Here is a 22,252-nt window from a genome sequence, read left to right as displayed (position 1 = left end):
GAAAATTAAATGGGCTAAATGACATATGCATATACAGTCACCATGACGAAAATTAAATGGGCTAAATGACACATGCATAATACAGTCACCATGATGAAAATTAAATGGGCTAAATGACACATGCATAATACAGTCACCATGATGAAATTTAAAAAGGGCTAACTGGCACATGCATATACAGTCACCATCATGAAATTTAAAAAGGGCTAACTGGCACATGCATAATACAGTCACCATGATGAAAATTAAATGGGCTAAATGACACATGCATATACAGTTACCATGATGAAAATTAAAAAGGGCTAACTGGCACATGCATAATACAGTCACCATGATGAAAATTAAATGGGCTAAATGACACATGCATAATACAGTCACCATCATGAAAATTAAATGGGCTACCCGGCACATGCATAATACAGTCACCATGATGAAAATTAAATGGGCTAACTGGCACATGCATAATACAGTCACCATGATGAAAATTAAATGGGCTACCCGGCACATGCATAATACAGTCACCATGATGAAAATTAAATGGGCTACCCGGCACATGCATAATACAGTCACCATGATGAAAATTAAATAGGCTAAATGACACATGTATAATACAGTCACCATGTTGAAAATAAAATGGGCCAACTGGCACATGCATAATAGTCACCATGATGAAAATTAAATGGGCTAAATGACACATGCATAATACAGTCACCATGATGAAAATTAAATCGGCCAACTGGCACATGCATAATACAGTCACCATGATGAAAATTAAATAGGCCAACTGGCACATGCATAATACAGTCACCATGATGAAAATTAAATGGGCTAACTGGCACATGCATAATACAGTCACCATGATGAAAATTAAATGGGCTAACTGGCACATGCATATACAGTCACCACGATGAAAATTAAATGGGCTAACTGACACATGCATAATACAGTCACCATGATGAAAATTAAATGGGCTACCCGGCACATGCATAATACAGTCACCATGATGAAAATTAAATGGGCTAACTGGCACATGCATAATACAGTCACCATGATGAAAATTAAATGGGTTAAATGACACATGCATAATACAGTCACCATGATGAAATTTAAAAAGGGCTAACTGGCACATGCATATACAGTCACCATCATGAAATTTAAAAAGGGCTAACTGGCACATGCATAATACAGTCACCATGATGAAAATTAAATGGGCTAAATGGCACATGCATAATACAGTCACCATGATGAAATTTAAAAAGGGCTAACTGGCACATGCATAATACAGTCACCTTGATGAAAATTAAATGGACTAAATGACACATGCATATACAGTCACCATGATGAAAATTAAAAAGGGCTAACTGGCACATGCATAATACAGTCACCATGATGAAAATTAAATGGGCTAAATGGCACATGCATAATACAGTCACCATGATGATATTTAAAAAGGGCTAACTGGCACATGCATAATACAGTCACCATGATGAAAATTAAAAAGGGCTAACTGGCACATGCATAATACAGTCACCATGATGAAAATTAAATGGGTTAACTGGCACATGCATATACAGTCACCATGATGAAAAAAATTGAAAAGGGCTAACTGGCACATGCATAATAGAGTCACCATGATGAAACTTAAATGGACTAAATGACACATGCATATACAGTCACCATGATGAAAATTAAAAAGGGCTAACTGGCACATGCATAATACAGTCACCATGATGAAAATTAAATGGGCTAAATGGCACATGCATAATACAGTCACCATGATGAAATTTTAAAAGGGCTAACTGGCACATGCATAATACAGTCACCATGATGAAAATTAAAAAGGGCTAACTGGCACATGCATAATACAGTCACCATGATGAAAATTGAATGGGCTAAATGACACATGCATAATACAGCCACCATCATGAAAATTAAATGGGCTAACTGGCACATGCATAATACAGTCACCATGATGAAAATTAAATGGGCTAAATGACATATGCATATACAGTCACCATGACGAAAATTAAATGGGCTAAATGACACATGCATAATACAGTCACCATGATGAAATTTAAAAAGGGCTAACTGGCACATGCATATAAAGTCACCATCATGAAATTTAAAAAGGGCTAACTGGCACATGCATAATACAGTCACCATGATGAAAATTAAATGGGCTAAATGACACATGCATATACAGTCACCATGATGAAAATTAACAAGGGCTAACTGGCACATGCATAATAGTCACCATGATGAAAATTAATTGGGCTAAATGACACATGCATAATACAGTCACCATCATGAAAATTAAATGGGCTACCTGGCACATGCATAATACAGTCACCATGATGAAAATTAAATGGGCTAACTGGCACATGCATATACAGTAACCATGATGAAAATTAAATGGGCTAAATGACACATGTATAATACAGTCACCATGATGAAAATTAAATGGGCCAACTGGCACATGCATAATACAGTCACCATGATGAAAATTAAATGGGCTAAATGACACATGCATAATACAGTCACCATGATGAAAATTAAATGGGCCAACTTTCACATGCATAATACAGTCACCATGATGAAAATTAAATAGGCCAACTGGCACATGCATAATACAGTCACCATGATGAAAATTAAATAGGCCAACTGGCACATGCATAATACAGTCACCATGATGAAAATTAGATGGCCTAACTGGCACATGCATAATACAGTCACCATGATGCAAATTAAATGGGCTAACTGGCACATGCATATACAGTCACCACGATGAAAATTAAATGGGCTAACTGGCACATGCATAATACAGTCACCACGATGAAAATTAAATGGGCTAACTGGCACATGCATAATACAGTCACCATGATGAAAATTAAATGGGCTAACTGACACATGCATAATACAGTCACCATGATGAAAATTAAATGGGCTAACTGGCACATGCATATACAGTCACCATGATGAAAATTAAATGGGCTAGATGACACATGCATAATACAGTCACCATGATGAAAATTAAATGGGCTAACTGGCACATGCATAATACAGTCACCATGATGAAAATTCAATGGGCTAACTGGCACATGCATAATACAGTCACCATGATGAAAATTAAATGGGCTAAATGACACATGCATAATAGTCACCATGATGAAAATTAAATGGGCCAACTGACACATGCATAATACAGTCACCATGATGAAAAAAATTTAAAAGGGCTAACTGGCACATGCATAATACAGTCACCATGATGAAAATTAAATGGGCTAACTGGCACATGCATATACAGTCACCATGATGAAAATTAAATGGGCTAAATGACACATATATATACAGTCACCATGATGAAAAAAATTAAAAAGGGCTAACTGGCACATGCATAATACAGTCACCATGATGAAAATTAAAAAGGGCTAACTGTCACATGCATAATACAGTCACCATGATGAAAATTAAATGGGCTAACTGGCACATGCATGATACAGTCACCATGATGAAAATTAAATGGGCTAACTGGCACATGCATATACAGTCACCACGATGAAAATTAAATGGGCTAACTGGCACATGCATAATACAGTCACCATGATGAAAATTAAATGGGCTAACTGGCACATGCATATACAGTTACCATGATGAAAATTAAATGGGCTAACTGACACATGCATAATACAGTCACCATGATGAAAATTAAATGGGCTAACTGGCACATGCATATACAGTCACCATGATGAAAAATCTTAAAAACGGCTAACTGGCACATGCATAATACAGTCACCATGACGAAAATTAAATGGGCTAACTGGCACATGCATATACAGTCACCATGATGAAAATTAAATGGGCTAAATGACACATGCATAATACAGTCACCATGATGAAAATTAAATGGGCTAACTGGCAGATGCATAATACAGTCACCATGATGAAAATTAAATGGGCTAACTGGCACATGCATATACAGTCACCATGATGAAAATTAAATGGGCTAAATGACACATGCATAATAGTCACCATGATGAAAATTAAATGGGCTAACTGACACATGCATAATACAGTCACCATGATGAAAAAAAATTTAAAAGGGCTAACTGGCACATGCATAATACAGTCACCATGATGAAAATTAAATGGGCTAACTGACACATGCATAATACAGTCACCATGATGAAAATTAAATGGGCTAACTGGCACATGCATATACAGTCACCATGATGAAAATTAAATGGGCTAACTGGCAGATGCATAATACAGTCACCATGATGAAAATTAAATGGGCTAACTGGCACATGCATATACAGTCACCATGATGAAAATTAAATGGGCTAACTGGCACATGCATAATACAGTCACCATGATGAAATTTAGAAAGGGCTAACTGGCACATGCATAATACAGTCACCATGATGAAAATTAACTATTATTTCCTCAGAAAAATCTCATAACAAATTGTCTCCTAGCAGATATATTTAATAAATCTTTAACAAATTGTTGTCTCCTGGCAGATATTTTTGAAAATCTCACAAATCATTGTCTCCTGGCAGACATTAAAAAAATATCTAACAAAATCATTGTCTCCTGGCAGACATCTTTAACAAATCATTGTCTCCAGGTATGGTATGGGATGTTGTTGTTGTTGTTGTTGTTGTTGTAAAGTTTAACGCCATTTTTCAGCACACAATAGGCTATACATGGCGACCAGTATTAATGGTGGAGGAAGAACCCAGGAAAACCCTGGAAAGAATAACCGACGTATGAGAAGCTATTAGCAAGCTTTCTCACATACCCACAATGGCCGAATCCGAGAGTCGAACCAGCGCAGACAGAGGTGAGATGGCAGTAATCCGTAACGGACAGCGCTTTAGACCACTCGGGGCCCCAGCATGGGATGTAGATGACTCTATATTCATAAAAAAAAGTTTTAAATGAATCGGGAGTGGGATGAGGGTTGTTGTACATAAATTCAAAATCTCACAAATTATGATGCTAACATGTCTGAGAATTAGGAGGGATTTGAATGGAACCCATTTGTCACTTGTACCAGGACACATAGTTGTGAACCCTGGGTCTCCTGAGATCCCCACCCTATTACTATTATATGGTTCTTGAACAGAAAAAGACACATTCACATATGCAACTGACTCTGATTGACACCTGCCCGGCCTGGTCTATTCTAACCAGTGGGGAACTCAGTCCATGGGTCTGTTATTACCAGTGGGGACTTGGTCACAGGGTCTATTCTTATTAGTGGGTGACTCAATCCCTGGGTCTCTTCTCACCAGTTGGGGACTTTGCCTCTGGTCTATTCTTCTCAGTGGGGACTTAGCTCTAATAGGTCTATTCTTACCAGTGGGGACTTTACTCATGATCGATTCTTTCTAAAAGGGACATAACCCTTCGGTCTATTCTTACAGTAAGGACCTTGTCCCTGGGTCTATTCTTACCACTGGGTCGATTTTACCAGTGGGGACTTTGCCACTGAGTCTATTCTTACCAGTGGAGAATTTGACCTGGTGTATGTTATTACCAGTGGGATTTTGTCCCTGGGTAAAATCTTCCCAGTTGGGACTTAGCCTATGGGTATATTCTTATCAGTGGGGATTTTGCCGCATGGGTCTATTCTTACCAGTGGGGACTTTGCCCTAGGTATATTCTTGCCAGTGGGGAATTTGCCCCTGGGTCTATTCTTACCAGTGCAGACTTAGACCCTAGATCATAACATCAAAAACTTTACATTTTTACACTTATTTGTCTTGTACATTGACTGGGAATGAAAAGACAATTCACATGTGGAGCTGAATTTGACCCTTGAATGTTTTTTTTTTTACCCTGCTGTCCCTTGACAGTGGGGGACAGACTGTAGTGGCTGGAAGGGAGACAGTGGGAGAGTAAAGGGATGTGTGCTTAACAAATTTTTGTTCTTGCCCTGTTTGGTCTTGTAGCTTAATGCATTGAATGACTCAATAATGCAAACAATCCTGTTGCTTTCACTTGTTTTGACTATACATCTTATGGATAGAGGTAGTGGATGTTGGAAAGGCTGGAATATATTTACATCAGCAAATTGCTTACCATTTCTCAAGTTTTCTTCTGTTTTTCTTTTCATTACAGAGTTCAAAGTTGTTGCCAATTGCAATTTGGTCACAAAATTTAACATTCTTTCAGCAATGCCAGCCTGCTGTTCAACAGGTGAGTGTAAAATATATATGCAAGTTATGTACATTTAATTTGCATTGTTTCTCAGTTTTTATGTTATATATTTTTCTGTATTTCATGATATTTGGGGGTGGGGGATAATGACACATTATATCTAATAGCTGACCTTGTCCAAAATCAGTGACAGTTTGGTAAACAGTTTCCTTTCTCAGTGTGAGGATCATTATCATAAGTTGAGTCAAGGACATTGTAATTTTTTGGATTAGCTAGACTACTGATTTCCATATATTTTGTTGTGATTTTGGTGATGGACTTTCTAATAATAACTAAGATCCTTTTTGAACAGTGTACGTTTGACCCTTATCTGAGGTCTCATTTTATATCTTAATTTAAACCCTTACCTGGGGTCTCTTTTTATATCTTAATTTAAACCCTTATCTGGGGTCTCATTTTATATCTTAATTTAAACCCTTATCTGGGGTCTCATTTTATATCTTAATTTAAAGTATAAATCATGTTTTTTGAACATTTGTCCTTCACGATTGAAGATCTTAGCAGAATCAGTTGTACTATTGTTGTGACCAGCAATTCATTTGGGCCGGAATTTTATTTATCCAAATTATTTAATTTAAGTGATTTTCTCTAGAAATACAATGTGCTCTTAAAAAATACCTTTCTTGAAAAAAGAGACTTGAATTTATACAGAAAGTTAAATGAATACTTAATTTTAACAAATCCTTGTCTCCTGGCAAACATTTAGAAAATCTCTAACAAATTTTTGTCCTTGGCAGATATTTTAAAATATCATCAACAAACTGTTGTCTCTTGGCAGATGTTTTAAAATATCAACAAATTGTTTTCTCTTGGCAGATGTTTTAAAATATCATCAACAAATTGTTGCCTCTTGGCAGATGTTTTAAAATATCATCAACAAATTGTTGTCTCTTGGCAGATGTTTTAAAATATCAACAAATTGTTGTCTTCTGCCAGATGTTTTAAAAAAATGCCTAAACACTCATTGTCTATAGCAGATATTTTTAATAATCTCTAACAAATTTTTGTCTCAAGGCAGACATTTAAAAAGCCTCTAAAAAATCATTGGGGCCCCGAGTGGCCGAGTGGTCTAAAGCGCTCTCCGTTACAGATCACTGCCATCTCACCTCTGTCTGCATGGGTTCGAGTCTAGGATTCAGCCAATGTGGGTATGTGAGAAAGTTTGCCAGTAGCTTCTCGTGGGTCGGTGGTTCTTCCTGGGGTTTTCTCGGGTTCTTCCTCCACCATTAATACTGGCCACCATACATAGCCTATCGTGTGCTGAAAAATGGCGTTAAACCCCACAACAACAACTACTAATAATAATAAATCGTCCTCTCCTGGCAGACACTTTTAACAAGTCATTGTCTCCTGGCAGACATTTTTAACAATTCATTGTCACCTGGCAGACATTTTTAACAAATCATTGTCTCCTGGCAGACATTTTTAACAAGCCATTGTCTCCTGGCAAACATTTTTAACAAATCATTGTCTCCTGGCAGACATTTTTAACAAATCATTGTCTCCTGGCAGACATTTTTAACAAGCCATTGTCTCCTGGCAAACATTTTTAACAAATCATTGTCTCCTGGCAGACATTTTTAACAAGCCATTGTCTCCTGGCAGACATTTTTAACAAGTCATTGTCACCTGGCAGACATTTTTAACAAGTCATTGTCACCTGGCAGACATTTTTAACAAATCATTGTCTCCTGGCAGACATTTTTAACAAGCCATTGTCTCCTGGCAGACATTTTTGCATGGCATGGGATGTAGATGACTATATTCATGTAAAAGTTTTAAATGAATTGAGGGTGGGGGTGGGGGAGAGGGTTGTTTTACATTAATTCGAAATCTCCCAAATTATGATACTAACATGTCTGAGAATTAGGAGGGATTTGAATGGGACCCATTTCAGTTGTACCAGGACACATATTAGTGGACCCTGGGTCTCCTGAGATCCACACCCTGAAACTATTATACAGTTCTTGAGCAGAAAAAGATGCATTCACATATGCAAGTGACTCTGATTGGCATCTGGGTCTATACTTACCAGTGGAGACTCAGCCCTTGGGTATGTTATTACCAGTGGGGAATTTGCCCCTGTGTACATTCTTACCAGTTGGGACTTTGCCTCTGGTCTATTCTTATCATTGGGGACTTTGCCCCTGGGTTTATTCTTACCAGTGGGAACTTTTCCCCTGGGTATATTCTTACCAGCGGAGACTTAGCACCTTGGTCATAACATAAAACACTTGATATTTTTACTTTTAATGGTCATATACATTTACTGGGAATGAAAAGACAATTCACATGTGGAACTGAATTTGACTCATGGATGTTTCATTACCCTGCTGTCCCTTGATGGTGGGGGACAGACTGTGGATGGTAAAAATACAGGAATATATTTACATGCTTACTGTTCTTCAGATCCTTTTCTGTTTTTCTTTTCATTGCAGAGTTCAGGGTTGACATTTCCAAAATGGCCACAAAGTTTAACATTATCCCAGCAAAACCAGCCTGCTGTTCAACAGGTGAATTTAAAATATAAATGCAAGTTGTTATGTATATATAATAATTATATTGTTTGTTAGTTTTATTATTTTTTATTTCATTATACACCATTTGTAATGAAACATTCTATCTATTAGCTGGGGCCCTGAGTGGCCGAGTGGTCTAAAGCACTCTCTGTTATGGATCACTGCCATCTCACCTCTGTCTGCGTAGGCTCGAGTCTCGGATTCAGCCAATGTGGGTATGTGAGAAAGCTTGCCAGTAGCTTCTCGAGGGTTGGTGTTTTTTTCCCGGGTTTTCCCAGGTTCTTCCTCCACTATTAATACTGGCCGCCATGTATAGCCTATCGTGTGCTGAAAAATGACGTTAAACCCTACAACAACAACAACAACAATCTATTAGCTTGTCCAAAATCAGTCACTGATTTGGTAAACAATCTTTTTTCTCTGCATGATGATCATTATCATAAGCTGAGTCAAGAACACTGTATTTTTTGTATAGCTAGACTACTGATTGTCATATGTTTTAATGAGATTTTGGCAATGGACTTTCTAATTATAACAAGATTCTTCTATAACAATGAACTTTGACCCTTATCCGGGGTCTCATTTTATGTCCTTATTTAAAATATAAATCTTGTTTATTTGAAAATTTGTGATTCATACTTTAAGATCTTAGCACAATCAGTTTTGTTATTGTTGTGACCAGAAATTCATTTGGGTTGGAATTTCATTCATTCAAATTATTTAAATCAAGTGATTCTTCTCTGGAAATACAAAGAGCTCTTCGAAAATACCATTCTTTGAAATAGAGACTTAAATTTATAGGGAAATTTCAAGTGAAGATGTATTACTTGGATTGTATTATTGTGATCCATCAAAAGTTTTTATTCAGAACTTTAATTATTAGGACTTTTGTCTGTAATTCTAGGATTATTTGGGATTTGATTTGCAATACCATAAGTTCTTTTTTTAACATTTTCACTTTGTATTCCAGGAAAATAAATTATTTGTTGAATTTTACAAAGCTTGTTACTTCTTACTCTTTTCTATTACTTAATTTAAAACCATAAAGTTGTAACAAAGTTCACAGGTCAGCCATACTCTTCTTGGTCCCATTATTGTAGTTTGGGAGCCATTTGAGATACGGGGACATCAGGCAGCTCCAAATTTAGACACATAGTCACTACTCTAAATTCAGACACCTCTCACCAGTCCAAATTCACACACATGGTCACAATTCCAAATTCAGACACATGGACTCTACTCTGAATTCATACACATGGTGACAATTCTTGATTCAGACTTATGGTCACTAATATGAATTCAGACAAATGGTCATAACTCCAAATTCAGACACATGGTCACTACTCCAAATTCAGACACATGGACACAAGTCCAAATTCAGATGTATGGTCACAACTCCAAATTCATACACCTGGTCACAATTCCAAATTCAGACATATGGTCACTAATATGAAATCAGACACATGGTCACTAATATGAATTCAGACACATGGTCACAATTCTTGATTCAGACACATGGTCACTAATATGAATTCAGACAAATGGTCATAACTCCAAATTCAGACACATGGTCACTACTCCAAATTCAGACACATGGACACAAGTCCAAATTCAGATGAATGGTCACAACTCCAAATTCATACACCTGGTCACAATTCCAAATTCAGACACATGGTCACTACTCTGAATTCAGACATGAGGTCATAACTCCCAATTCAGACACATGGTCATTACTCCAAATTCAGACACATGGACACAAGTCCAAATTCAGATGTATGGTCACAACTCCAAATTCATACACCTGGTCACAATTCCAAATTCAGACATATGGTCACTAATCCAAATTCAGACACATGGTCATTACTCCAAATTCAGACACATGGACACAAGTTCAAATTCAGATGTATGGTCACAACTCTCTGAATCACACACATGGTCACAACTCAAAATTCAGACACATGATCACTACTCTGAATTCAGACACCTGGTCACAACTCCAAATTCAGACACATGGTCACAACTCCAAATTTAGACACATGGTCACAATTCCAAATTCAGACACATGGTCACAATTCCAAATTCAGATGCATGGTCATATCTCCACATTTAGAAACATGGTCACAACTCCAAATTCAGATACATGGTCACAACTCCAAATTCAGACACATGGTCACAGCTCCAAATTCAGACATATGGTCACAATTTCAAATTCAGACACATGGTCACAATTCCAAATTCAGACACATGGTAACTACTCTGAATTCAGACTCCTGGTCACAATTCCAAATTCAGACACATGGTCACATCTCCACATTTAGACACATGGTCACAACTCCAAATTCAGATACATGGTCACAACTCCAAATTCAGACACATGGTCACAGCTCCAAATTCAGACATATGGTCACAATTCCAAATTCAGACACATGGTCAATAATATGAATTCAGACACATGGTCACTATCCCAAATTTAGACACATGGTCACATCTCCACATTTAGACACATGGTCACAACTCCAAATTCAGATACATGGTCACAACTCCAAATTCAGACACATGGTCACAGCTCCAAATTCAGACACATGGTCACAATTCCAAATTCAGACATATGGTCACAATTCCAAATTCAGACACATGGTCAATAATATGAATTCAGACACATGGTCACTATCCCAAATTCAGACACATGGACACAACTCCAAATTCAGATGCATGGTCACTACTCCAAATTCAGACACATGGACACAACTCCAAATTCAGATGCATGGTCACAATTCCAACTTCAGGCACATGGTAACTACTCCAAATTCAGACACATGGTCACTATTCCAAATTCAGACACAGGGACACAACTACAAATTCAGATGCATGGTCACTACTCCAAATTCAGACACCTGGTCACAATTCCAAATTCAGACACATGGTCAATAATATGAATTCAGACACATAGACACTATTCCGAATTCACACACATGGACACAACTCCAAATTTAGATGCATGGTCACTACTATAAATTCAGACACACTGTAACTACTCTGAATTCACAAACATGGTCACACTTCCAAATTCAGACACATGGTCACTACTGTGAATTCAGACACTTGGTCACTACTCCAAATCAGATGCATGGTCATTACTCCAAATTCAGACACATGGTCACAACTCCAAATCCAGACACATGGATACAACTCCAAATTCAGACACATGGTCACTACTCCAAATTCAGACAGATGGTCACAATTCCGAATCCAGACACATAGTCAGACATCCAGAATTAGACATCCCAAGCAGATGAAGATATAATGACTAAATCCATGTAGTACTGATATAAATTACACATGTGCTCACATGATATTGTTTGTTTCGTATTAAGTCATTTCATCAGAACTGTACAGAGATTATTATTATAATCGGGCTTGTATATGAATCTGTACCTGATAAGAACAATCTTAACAGAACTATAAGAACTCAAACATTTTCTCACCTATGCAACATTTAAATGAATTTAGTTCATTTGTTCAGTAATAAAATAGCTAACTTAATAACAAATTATAGTCTATATAGGTCTGATTATCTTTAAAATTTAGAATAAATACTGGAACATTGAATACATCAAACTATTCTATCATATAATATTAATAGCAAAAAGGAATACAATCTTATATTTCACCTGCCTTGACAGCTGAAGATTGCTCCTTGAAAGTGGACAGCCTCCAAACAAAACCTGTTATGTTGTGACATTACTGTCTAACTCAAATCTATAAGTACCTTAGCTATGGTGCAGTCCATCAGTCCATAGAAAGAAAGTTTAAGTTTATCCATTTTCTCATTGCAAGAACTCTACTTGTGCAGCATAGGATGAACCAAATTCTGTGTTTTTAATAATGTAGGCTGTAAATGAACCACTTTTGGGTAATACACTATAAGGAAATGAACCCCAGGTACATTTTAGTTAAGATATACTACATAAATATTAGGTATACATGATTCCTTGACATACAGAAAGTCTTGAATACATCCTCAAAAGTCAATGAGCATTTTGTAATTCCAATAATTTAAATAAATAATTCCTCTCAAATTATAACTGAACACAACTAGAAACTCTGATCTTAGATTCCCAAAGACTGATATTAAACAGGAATGAAGACGTTATAATTCATATCTTTACTAATTCCACTTACCCTTGAAGAGAAAATAGAACTTCCTTAAGGAAAAACTCATGAACTAACATCAAAGTGAACAGGTTTTTTTTTTTAAAATGACAAAAGTCATGTAGGTCAAAAATTTGACCCTCAATCATGGACAAATGTCAAGAACACAATATAAATTAATAATACAAAACACACCATTGTAACACTGTTCAGGTTTTATTGATAGTTTTGAATTTTTCTACACACATTTTTTTTCAGCATGTACAGACAAATATCAATTTAAAGCCTAATTTTGATAGAAGAGTTTGACTAATTGTTCCTTTTATGGCCAGGCAGTAAATAGAAAGAATGACAACACAAAATTATCAAGTGTTACCAGAAATGAACATTCAGATGCATGTGACATGTTTATTTTCCCATTTTTTTGTTGTTGTTGTTTTTTTTTCCTCTATGCTTTTGCACTGCCATATATAAGAATTTTCTATGAATAAATCCATGATGTATGTTAAGGCCATTTAACTATCTTGTAGACACCATCATCATTGCCACCGATTACAAGTGATGTACAAACCAACCCACAGCCAGAAGGTCCTGAAGCTGATGATTTCAGGTAATATTTCACCAGTTTTTATATGCCACCTCATCACATAGTATACCATGCAATATCATCCATCTGTCTGTCTGCCTGTTTGTCCCTCTGTTTCTTGTTTTTCTCTTCTGTACAATAACCTAATTTGCAGATCTTGACAAAACTTTGTAGCTCAGCTGCACTTAGGGTACAGAAAAAACCTATTAATTCTGGGCTCATAAAGTTGACGATCAAGGTCACTGACTGAAAGAAGGTAAATGGTTTGGCAGAACAGTTGAATTCTGGGTCATCATTCTGCATGCTTGCATTTGGGGTAATGAAGACACCTATTTCAGGGTGAAAAAATATCAGAGGTCAAGGTCAGTGTGAATGAAAGAAGATATCTAGAATTTTGACAACAACTTTACTTCTATATTTAGACTTTGGAATGCATGCACTTGTAAGAAAAACACTAATTATTTGTGAAGGATAAATGTCCAGGTCAGAGTAACTCCCATTTCATACCAAGTACCTTGACTAAATCCAAGTGAATGTCTTAATCAGAGCTGGGAAAAACCCACTAGTATTGATTTTAAGGTCAAAGTAAACTGACAAAGAAACTCATTTTCAATGCTGTAAGTTAAATTGCATGTCAAATAACTTGATCATATTTTGTAACAGGCTTGCACTTGAAATAAGATGACACACATTAATACCACACAGATGTATTTCCCATACATGTATATTACCACACAGATGTATTTCCCATACATGTATATTACACATATTTATACCACACAGATGTATTTCCCATACATGTTTATTACACATATTTATACCACACAGATGTATTTCCCATACATGTTTATTACACATATTTATACCACACAGATGTATTTCCCATACATGTTTATTACACATATTAATACCACACAGATGTATTTCCCATACATGTATATTACCACACACATGTATTTCCCATACATGTATATTACACATATTTATACCACACAGATGTATTTCCCATACATGTATATTACACATATTTATACCACACAGATGTATTTCCCATACATGTTTATTACACATATTTATACAACACACACAGATGTATTTCCCATGCATGTATATTACACATATTTATACCACACAGATGTATTTCCCATACATGTTTATTACACATATTTATACCACACAGATGTATTTCCCATACATGTTTATTACACAGATCTACATTAAACATATATATTACACAGATTAAACATGAAAGTTACAATGACTCCACAAAAAACAGTTCACTTTTGGGAAAGACAAATCTGCTTACTGGGGTTGAAAGGTCACTCAGAGACATTGGTAATACTTTAGGGAACCAATCCTGCACTATGTTTGCCAACATGCAAGACAATAAAGTACAGGGTGGCTTAGTACACAGGAGTATTTACTGTTTAAATATTTAGTATTTATTGGCAACAATATTTGTTCAAAATTTGACTGTCAAAGGTAAAATGATTCAGTGTACAAATATATGGTCTATGTCAAAATGACAAGATGCATTATGTATTAGTCTATGTCATAATGACAAGATGCATTATGTATTGGTCAATGTCAAAATGACAACATGCATCATGTATTGCCCTACTTCAAAATGACAAGATGCTTTATGTATTGGCCTATGTCAAAATGACAAGATGCATTATGTATTGGTCTATGTCAAAATGACAAGATGCATTATGTATTGGTCTACGTCAAAATGACAAGATGCATTATGTATTGGTCTATATCATAATGACAAGATGCATTATGTATTGGTCTATGTCAAAATGACAAGACACATTATGTATTGGTCTATGTCAAAATGACAAGACACATTATGTATTCGTCTATGTCATAATGACAAGATGCATTATATATTTGTCAATCTCATAATGACAAAATGCATTATGTATTGGTCTGTGTCAAAATGACAAGATGCATTATGTATTGGTATATGTCAAAATGACAAGATGCATTATGTATTGGTCTATGTCATAATGATCAGATGCATTATGTATTGGTCTATGTCATAATGACAAGACACATTATTTATTGAACTATGTCAAAATGACAACACACATTATGTATTGGTCCATGTCAAAATGACAAGATGCATTATGCATTGGTCTATGTCATAATGACAAGATGCATTATGTATTGGTCTATGTCAAAATGAAAAGACACATTATGTATTTGTCTATGTCAAAATGACAAGATGCATTATGTATTGGTCTATGTCAAAATGACAAGACACATTATGTATTGGTCTATGTCAAAATGACAAGACACATTATGTATTCGTCTATGTCAAAATGACAAGACACATTATGTACTGGTCTATGTCAAAATGACAAGATGCATTATGTATTGGTCTATGTCATAATGACAAGATGCATTATGTATTTGTCAATGTCATAATGACAAGATGCATTATGTATTGGTCTGTCATAATGACAAGATGCATTATGTATTTGTCAATGTCAAAATGACAAGATGCATTATGTATTGGTCTACATCACAAAGACAAAATGCATTATCTATTGGTCTATGTCAAAATGACAAGACACATTATGTACTGGTCAATGTCAAAATGACAAGATGCATTATGTATTGGTCTATGTCAGAATGACAAGACACATTATGTATTGGTCTATGTCAAAAATGACAAGACACATTATGTATTGGTCTATGTCAAAATGACAAGACACATTATGTATTACTCTGACAAAATGACAAGATGAATTATGTATTGGTCTATGTCATAATGACAAGATGCATTATGTATTTGTCAATGTCATATTGACAAGATGCATTATGTATTGGTCTGTCATAATGACAAGATGCATTATGTATTTGTCAATGTCAAAATGACAAGATGCATTATGTATTGGTCTACATCACAAAGACAAGATGCATTATCTATTGGTCTATGTCAAAATGACAAGATGCATTATGTATTTGTCTATGTCAAAATGACAAGATGCATTATGTATTGGTCTGTGTCAAAATGACAAGATGCATTATGTATTTGTCTATGTCAAAATGACAAAATGCATTACGTATTGGTCAATGTCTTAATGACAAGATGCATTATGTATTGGTCTATGTCAAAATGACAAGATGCATTATGAATTGGTGTATGTCAAAATGATAAGATGCATTATGTATTGGTGTATGTCAAAATGACAAGATGCATTATGTACTGGTCTATGTCTTAATGCTAAGATGCATTATGTATTGGTCTATGTCATAATGACAGACACATTATGTATTGGTCTATGTCAAAATGACAAGACATTATGTATTGGTGTATGTCAAAATCACAAGACACATTATGTATTGGTTTATGTCAAAATGACAAGATGCATTATGTATTGGTCTGTGTCAAAATGACAAGATGCATTATGTATTTGTCTATGTCAAAATGACAAAATGCATTACGTATTGGTCAATGTCTTAATGACAAGATGCATTATGTATTGGTCTATGTCAAAATGACAAGATGCATTATGAATTGGTGTATGTCAAAATGATAAGATGCATTATGTATTGGTGTATGTCAAAATGACAAGATGCATTATGTACTGGTCTATGTCTTAATGCTAAGATGCATTATGTATTGGTCTATGTCATAATGACAGACACATTATGTATTGGTCTATGTCAAAATGACAAGACACATTATGTATTGGTGTATGTCAAAATCACAAGACACATTATGTATTGGTTTATGTCAAAATGACAAGATGCATTATGTATTGGTCTATGTCATAATGACAAGATGCATTATGTATTTGTCAATGTCAAAATGACAAGATGCATTATGTATTGGTCTGTCATAATAACAAGATGCATTATGTATTTGTCAATGTCAAAATGACAAGATGCATTATGTATTCATCTACATCACAAAGACAAGATGCATTATGTATTGGTCTATGTCAAAATGACAAGATGCATTATGTATTTGTCTATGTCAAAATGACAAGATGCATTATGTATTGGTGTATGTCAAAATGACAAGATGCATTATGTATTTGTCTATGTCAAAATGAAAGGACACATTATGTATTGGTCTATGTCAAAATGACAAGATGCATTATGTATTGGTCTATGTCAAAATGACAAGACACATTATGTATTGGTCTATGTCAAAATGACAAGATGCATTATGTATTGGTCTATGTCAAAGTGACAAGACACATTATGTACTGGTCTATGTCAAAATGACAAGATGCATTATGCATTGGTCTATGTCTTAATGACAAAATGCATTATGTATTGGTCAATGTCAAAATGACAAGATGCATTATGTATTGGTCTATGTCAGAATGACAAGACACATTATGTATTGGTCTATGTCAAAGACAAGACACATTATGTATTGGTCCATGTCAAAATGACAAGACACATTATGTATTAGTCTATGTCATATTGACAAGAAGCATTATGTATTGGTCTGTCATAATGAGAAGATGCATTATGTATTTGTCAATGTCAAAATGACAAGATGCATTATGTATTGGTCTACATCACAAAGACAAGATGCATTATGTATTGGTCTATGTCAAAATGACAAGATGCATTATGTATTTGTCTATGTCAAAATGACAAGATGCATTATGTATTGGTGTATGTCAAAATGACAAGATGCATTATGTATTTGTCTATGTCAAAATGAAAGGACACATTATGTATTGGTCTATGTCAAAATGACAAGATGCATTATGTATTGGTCTATGTCAAAATGACAAGACACATTATGTATTGGTCTATGTCAAAGTGACAAGACACATTATGTATTGGTCTATGTCAAAATGACAAGATGCATTATGCATTGGTCTATGTCTTAATGACAAGATGCATTATGTATTGGTCTATGTCAAAATGACAAGATGCATTATGTATTGGTCTATGTCATAATGACAAGATGCATTATGTATTTGTCAATGTCATAATGACAAGATGCATTATGTATTGGTCTGTCATAATGACAAGATGCATTATGTATTTGTCAATGTCAAAATGACAAGATGCATTATGTATTGGTCTACATCACAGAGACAAGATGCATTATGTATTGGTCTGTGTCAAAATGACAAGATGCATTATGTATCTGTCTATGTCAAAATGACAAGATGCATTATGTATTGGTCTATGTCAAAATGACAAGACACATTATGTACTGGTCAATGTCAAAATGACAAGATGCATTATGTATTGGTCCATGTCAATATGACAAGATGCATTATGTATTGGTGTATGTCAAAATGACAAGATGCATTATGTATTTGTCTATGTCAAAATGAAAGGACACATTATGTATTGGTCTATGTCAAAATGACAAGATGCATTATGTATTGGTCTATGTCAAAGTGACAAGACACATTATGTACTGGTCTATGTCAAAATGACAAGATGCATTATGCATTGGTCTATGTCTTAATGACAAAATGCATTATGTATTGGCCAATGTCAAAATGACAAGATGCATTATGTATTGGTCTATGTCAAAATGACAAGACACATTATGTATTGGTCTATGTCAAAATGACAAGATGCATTATGTATTGGTCTATGTCAAAGTGACAAGACACATTATGTACTGGTCTATGTCAAAATGACAAGATGCATTATGCATTGGTCTATGTCTTAATGACAAAATGCATTATGTATTGGTCAATGTCAAAATGACAAGATGCATTATGTATTGGTCTATGTCAGAATGACAAGACACATTATGTATTGGTCTATGTCAAAGACAAGACACATTATGTATTGGTCCATGTCAAAATGACAAGACACATTATGTATTAGTCTATGTCATATTGACAAGAAGCATTATGTATTGGTCTGTCATAATGAGAAGATGCATTATGTATTTGTCAATGTCAAAATGACAAGATGCATTACGTATTGGTCTACATCACAAAGACAAGATGCATTATGTATTGGTCTATGTCAAAATGACAAGATGCATTATGTATTTGTCTATGTCAAAATGACAAGATGCATTATGTATTGGTGTATGTCAAAATGACAAGATGCATTATGTATTTGTCTATGTCAAAATGAAAGGACACATTATGTATTGGTCTATGTCAAAATGACAAGATGCATTATGTATTGGTCTATGTCAAAATGACAAGACACATTATGTATTGGTCTATGTCAAAGTGACAAGACACATTATGTATTGGTCTATGTCAAAATGACAAGATGCATTATGCATTGGTCTATGTCTTAATGACAAGATGCATTATGTATTGGTCTATGTCAAAATGACAAGATGCATTATGTATTGGTCTATGTCATAATGACAAGATGCATTATGTATTTGTCAATGTCAAAATGACAAGATGCATTATGTATTGGTCTGTCATAATGACAAGATGCATTATGTATTTGTCAATGTCAAAATGACAAGATGCATTATGTATTGGTCTACATCACAGAGACAAGATGCATTATGTATTGGTCTGTGTCAAAATGACAAGATGCATTATGTATTTGTCTATGTCAAAATGACAAGATGCATTATGTATTGGTCTATGTCAAAATGACAAGACACATTATGTACTGGTCAATGTCAAAATGACAAGATGCATTATGTATTGGTCCATGTCAATATGACAAGATGCATTATGTATTGGTCTATGTCAAAATGACAAGACACATTATGTATCGGTCTATGTCATAATGACAAGATGCATTATGTATTGGTCTATGTCATAATGACAAGATGCATTATGTATTGGTCTATGTCAAAATGACATAAGCACTGAAATGAGTAATTTATGGTGTATTTTACTGTCCCAAATCTTGCGTCAACTAAATGGATGTCTATTTTACTTTTTACAAGTTGGTATGAAACCACTTTCATACCCAGCTAATTACTTTCACAACCAACTAGAAAGCTAATTACTTTCATGACTGTATGTATAGCCAATTACTTTCATGAGTGCATTAATAGCTGATTACTTTTATGACTGTAAGGAAAGCTAATTACTTTCAGGATTGTATGGATAGCCAATTACTTTCATGACTATGGATAGCCAATTACTTTTATGCCTGTATGGATGGCCAATTACTTTCATGACTGTATGGAAAGCCAATTATTTTCATGACTGCATCGATAGCTGATTACTTTAATGACTGTAAGGAAAGCTAATTAGTTTCACACCTGTATGGATAGCCAATTACCTTCATGACTGTATGGATAGTCGATTACTTTCATGACTGTATGGACAGCCAATTAATTTCATGAATGTATGGATAGCCAATTACTTTCATGACTGTATGGATAGCCAATTACTTTCATGACCGTATGGAAAGCCCATTACTTTCATGACTGTATGGATAGCCAATTACTTTCATGACTGTATGAATAGCTAATTACTTTCATGTCTGCATGGATAGCCAATTACTTTCACGACTGTATGGATAGCTAATTAATTTCATGTCTGCACGGATAGCCAGTTACTGTCATGACTGTATTGATAGCTAATTACTTTCATGACTGTATGGAAAGCCAATTACTTTCAAACCTGTATTGATAGCAAATTAGTTTCATGAATATATGGAATGCTAATTAGTTTTATGACTGTATGGAAAGCCAGATACTCTCATGACTGTATTGATAGCCAGTTACTTTCATGACTGTATGGATAGCCAGTTACTTTCATGACTGTATGGATAGCCAATTAATTTCATGAATATATGGAAAGTCAATTACTTTAATGAATATATGGAAACCAATTACTTTCATGACTGTATGGAAAGCCAATTATTTTCATGATTGTATGGATAGCCAATTAATTTCATGAATATATGGAAAGCCAATTACTTTCATGAATATATGGAAACCAATTACTTTCACGACTGTGTGGATAGTTGATTACTCTCATGACTGTATTGATAGCCAATTACTTGTACAAATGTGTATGAATCAACATTTTATATTTCAGGAGCTTACACTCAGGTTTTCAAGCTGAGGACATTTCCCATAAAGAGGGGGCAAAATATCTGCAGGCCTTGTGCAGAAAATTATTTCCTCAGTAGAGGAATGCCTATCACCACCATCCCACAATCTAATTGAGCCGTTGACTTGGTTATTTGGACCCAGATGCGTTGAGTTGTGGTGCTGTACAGTAACAATATTGTTTATGGTAGTGCATACAGCATCATTATTCAAGGTAGTATATGGTGCTATACAGTAACATTGTTATTCGCTATTGTGTATAGTGTTGTACAGTAATATCATTATCCATTGTTTTGTATAATGTTGTACAGTAACATCATTATTCATTATTGTGCATAGCATTGTACACTACCATCATTATTCAGTAATGTGTAGTGTTGTACAGCAACATGATTATCCATTGTTTTGTATAATGTTGTACAATAACATTGTTATTCATTATTGTGCATAGTGTTGTACAGTAACATCATTTTCCATTGTTTTGTATAATGTTGTACAGTAACATCATTATTCATTATTGTGTATAGTGTTGTACAGTAGCATCAATATTCATTATTGTGTATAATGTTGTACAGTAACATCATTATTCATTATTGTGTATAGTATTGTACAGTAACATCATTATTCATTATTGTGTATAGTATTGTACAGTAACATCATTATTCATTATTGTGTATAGTATTGTACAGTAAAATCATTATTCATTATTGTGTATAGTGTTCTACACTACCATCATTATTCACTATTGTATATAGTGTTGTACAGTAACATCAT

General features: G+C 34.9%; 1 protein-coding gene across 1 annotated transcript in view; it reads left to right on the top strand.

Annotated features, from left to right (window-relative positions):
- Nucleotides 1-22,024, top strand: part of LOC149777691 (uncharacterized) — a 47,189-nt gene extending 25,165 nt beyond the window's left edge. Inside the window, exons 6-9 of the mRNA XM_089940409.1 lie at nucleotides 6,127-6,204; nucleotides 8,664-8,738; nucleotides 13,427-13,506; nucleotides 21,465-22,024. Coding sequence (XP_089796535.1) covers nucleotides 6,127-6,204; nucleotides 8,664-8,738; nucleotides 13,427-13,506; nucleotides 21,465-21,558 — 327 coding nt within the window. The 3' untranslated portion in view covers nucleotides 21,559-22,024. The remainder of the gene's footprint in view (nucleotides 1-6,126; nucleotides 6,205-8,663; nucleotides 8,739-13,426; nucleotides 13,507-21,464) is intronic.
- The last annotated feature ends 228 nt before the right edge of the window (nucleotides 22,025-22,252 follow it).

Source organism: Sinohyriopsis cumingii, chromosome 17, assembly GCF_028554795.1.
Source record: "Sinohyriopsis cumingii isolate HCF-2022 chromosome 17, ASM2855479v2, whole genome shotgun sequence".
NCBI lineage: Eukaryota > Metazoa > Mollusca > Bivalvia > Unionida > Unionidae > Sinohyriopsis > Sinohyriopsis cumingii.
The sequence above is the reverse complement of the archived record's forward strand: the minus strand, read 5'-3'. Positions and strand labels throughout refer to the sequence as shown.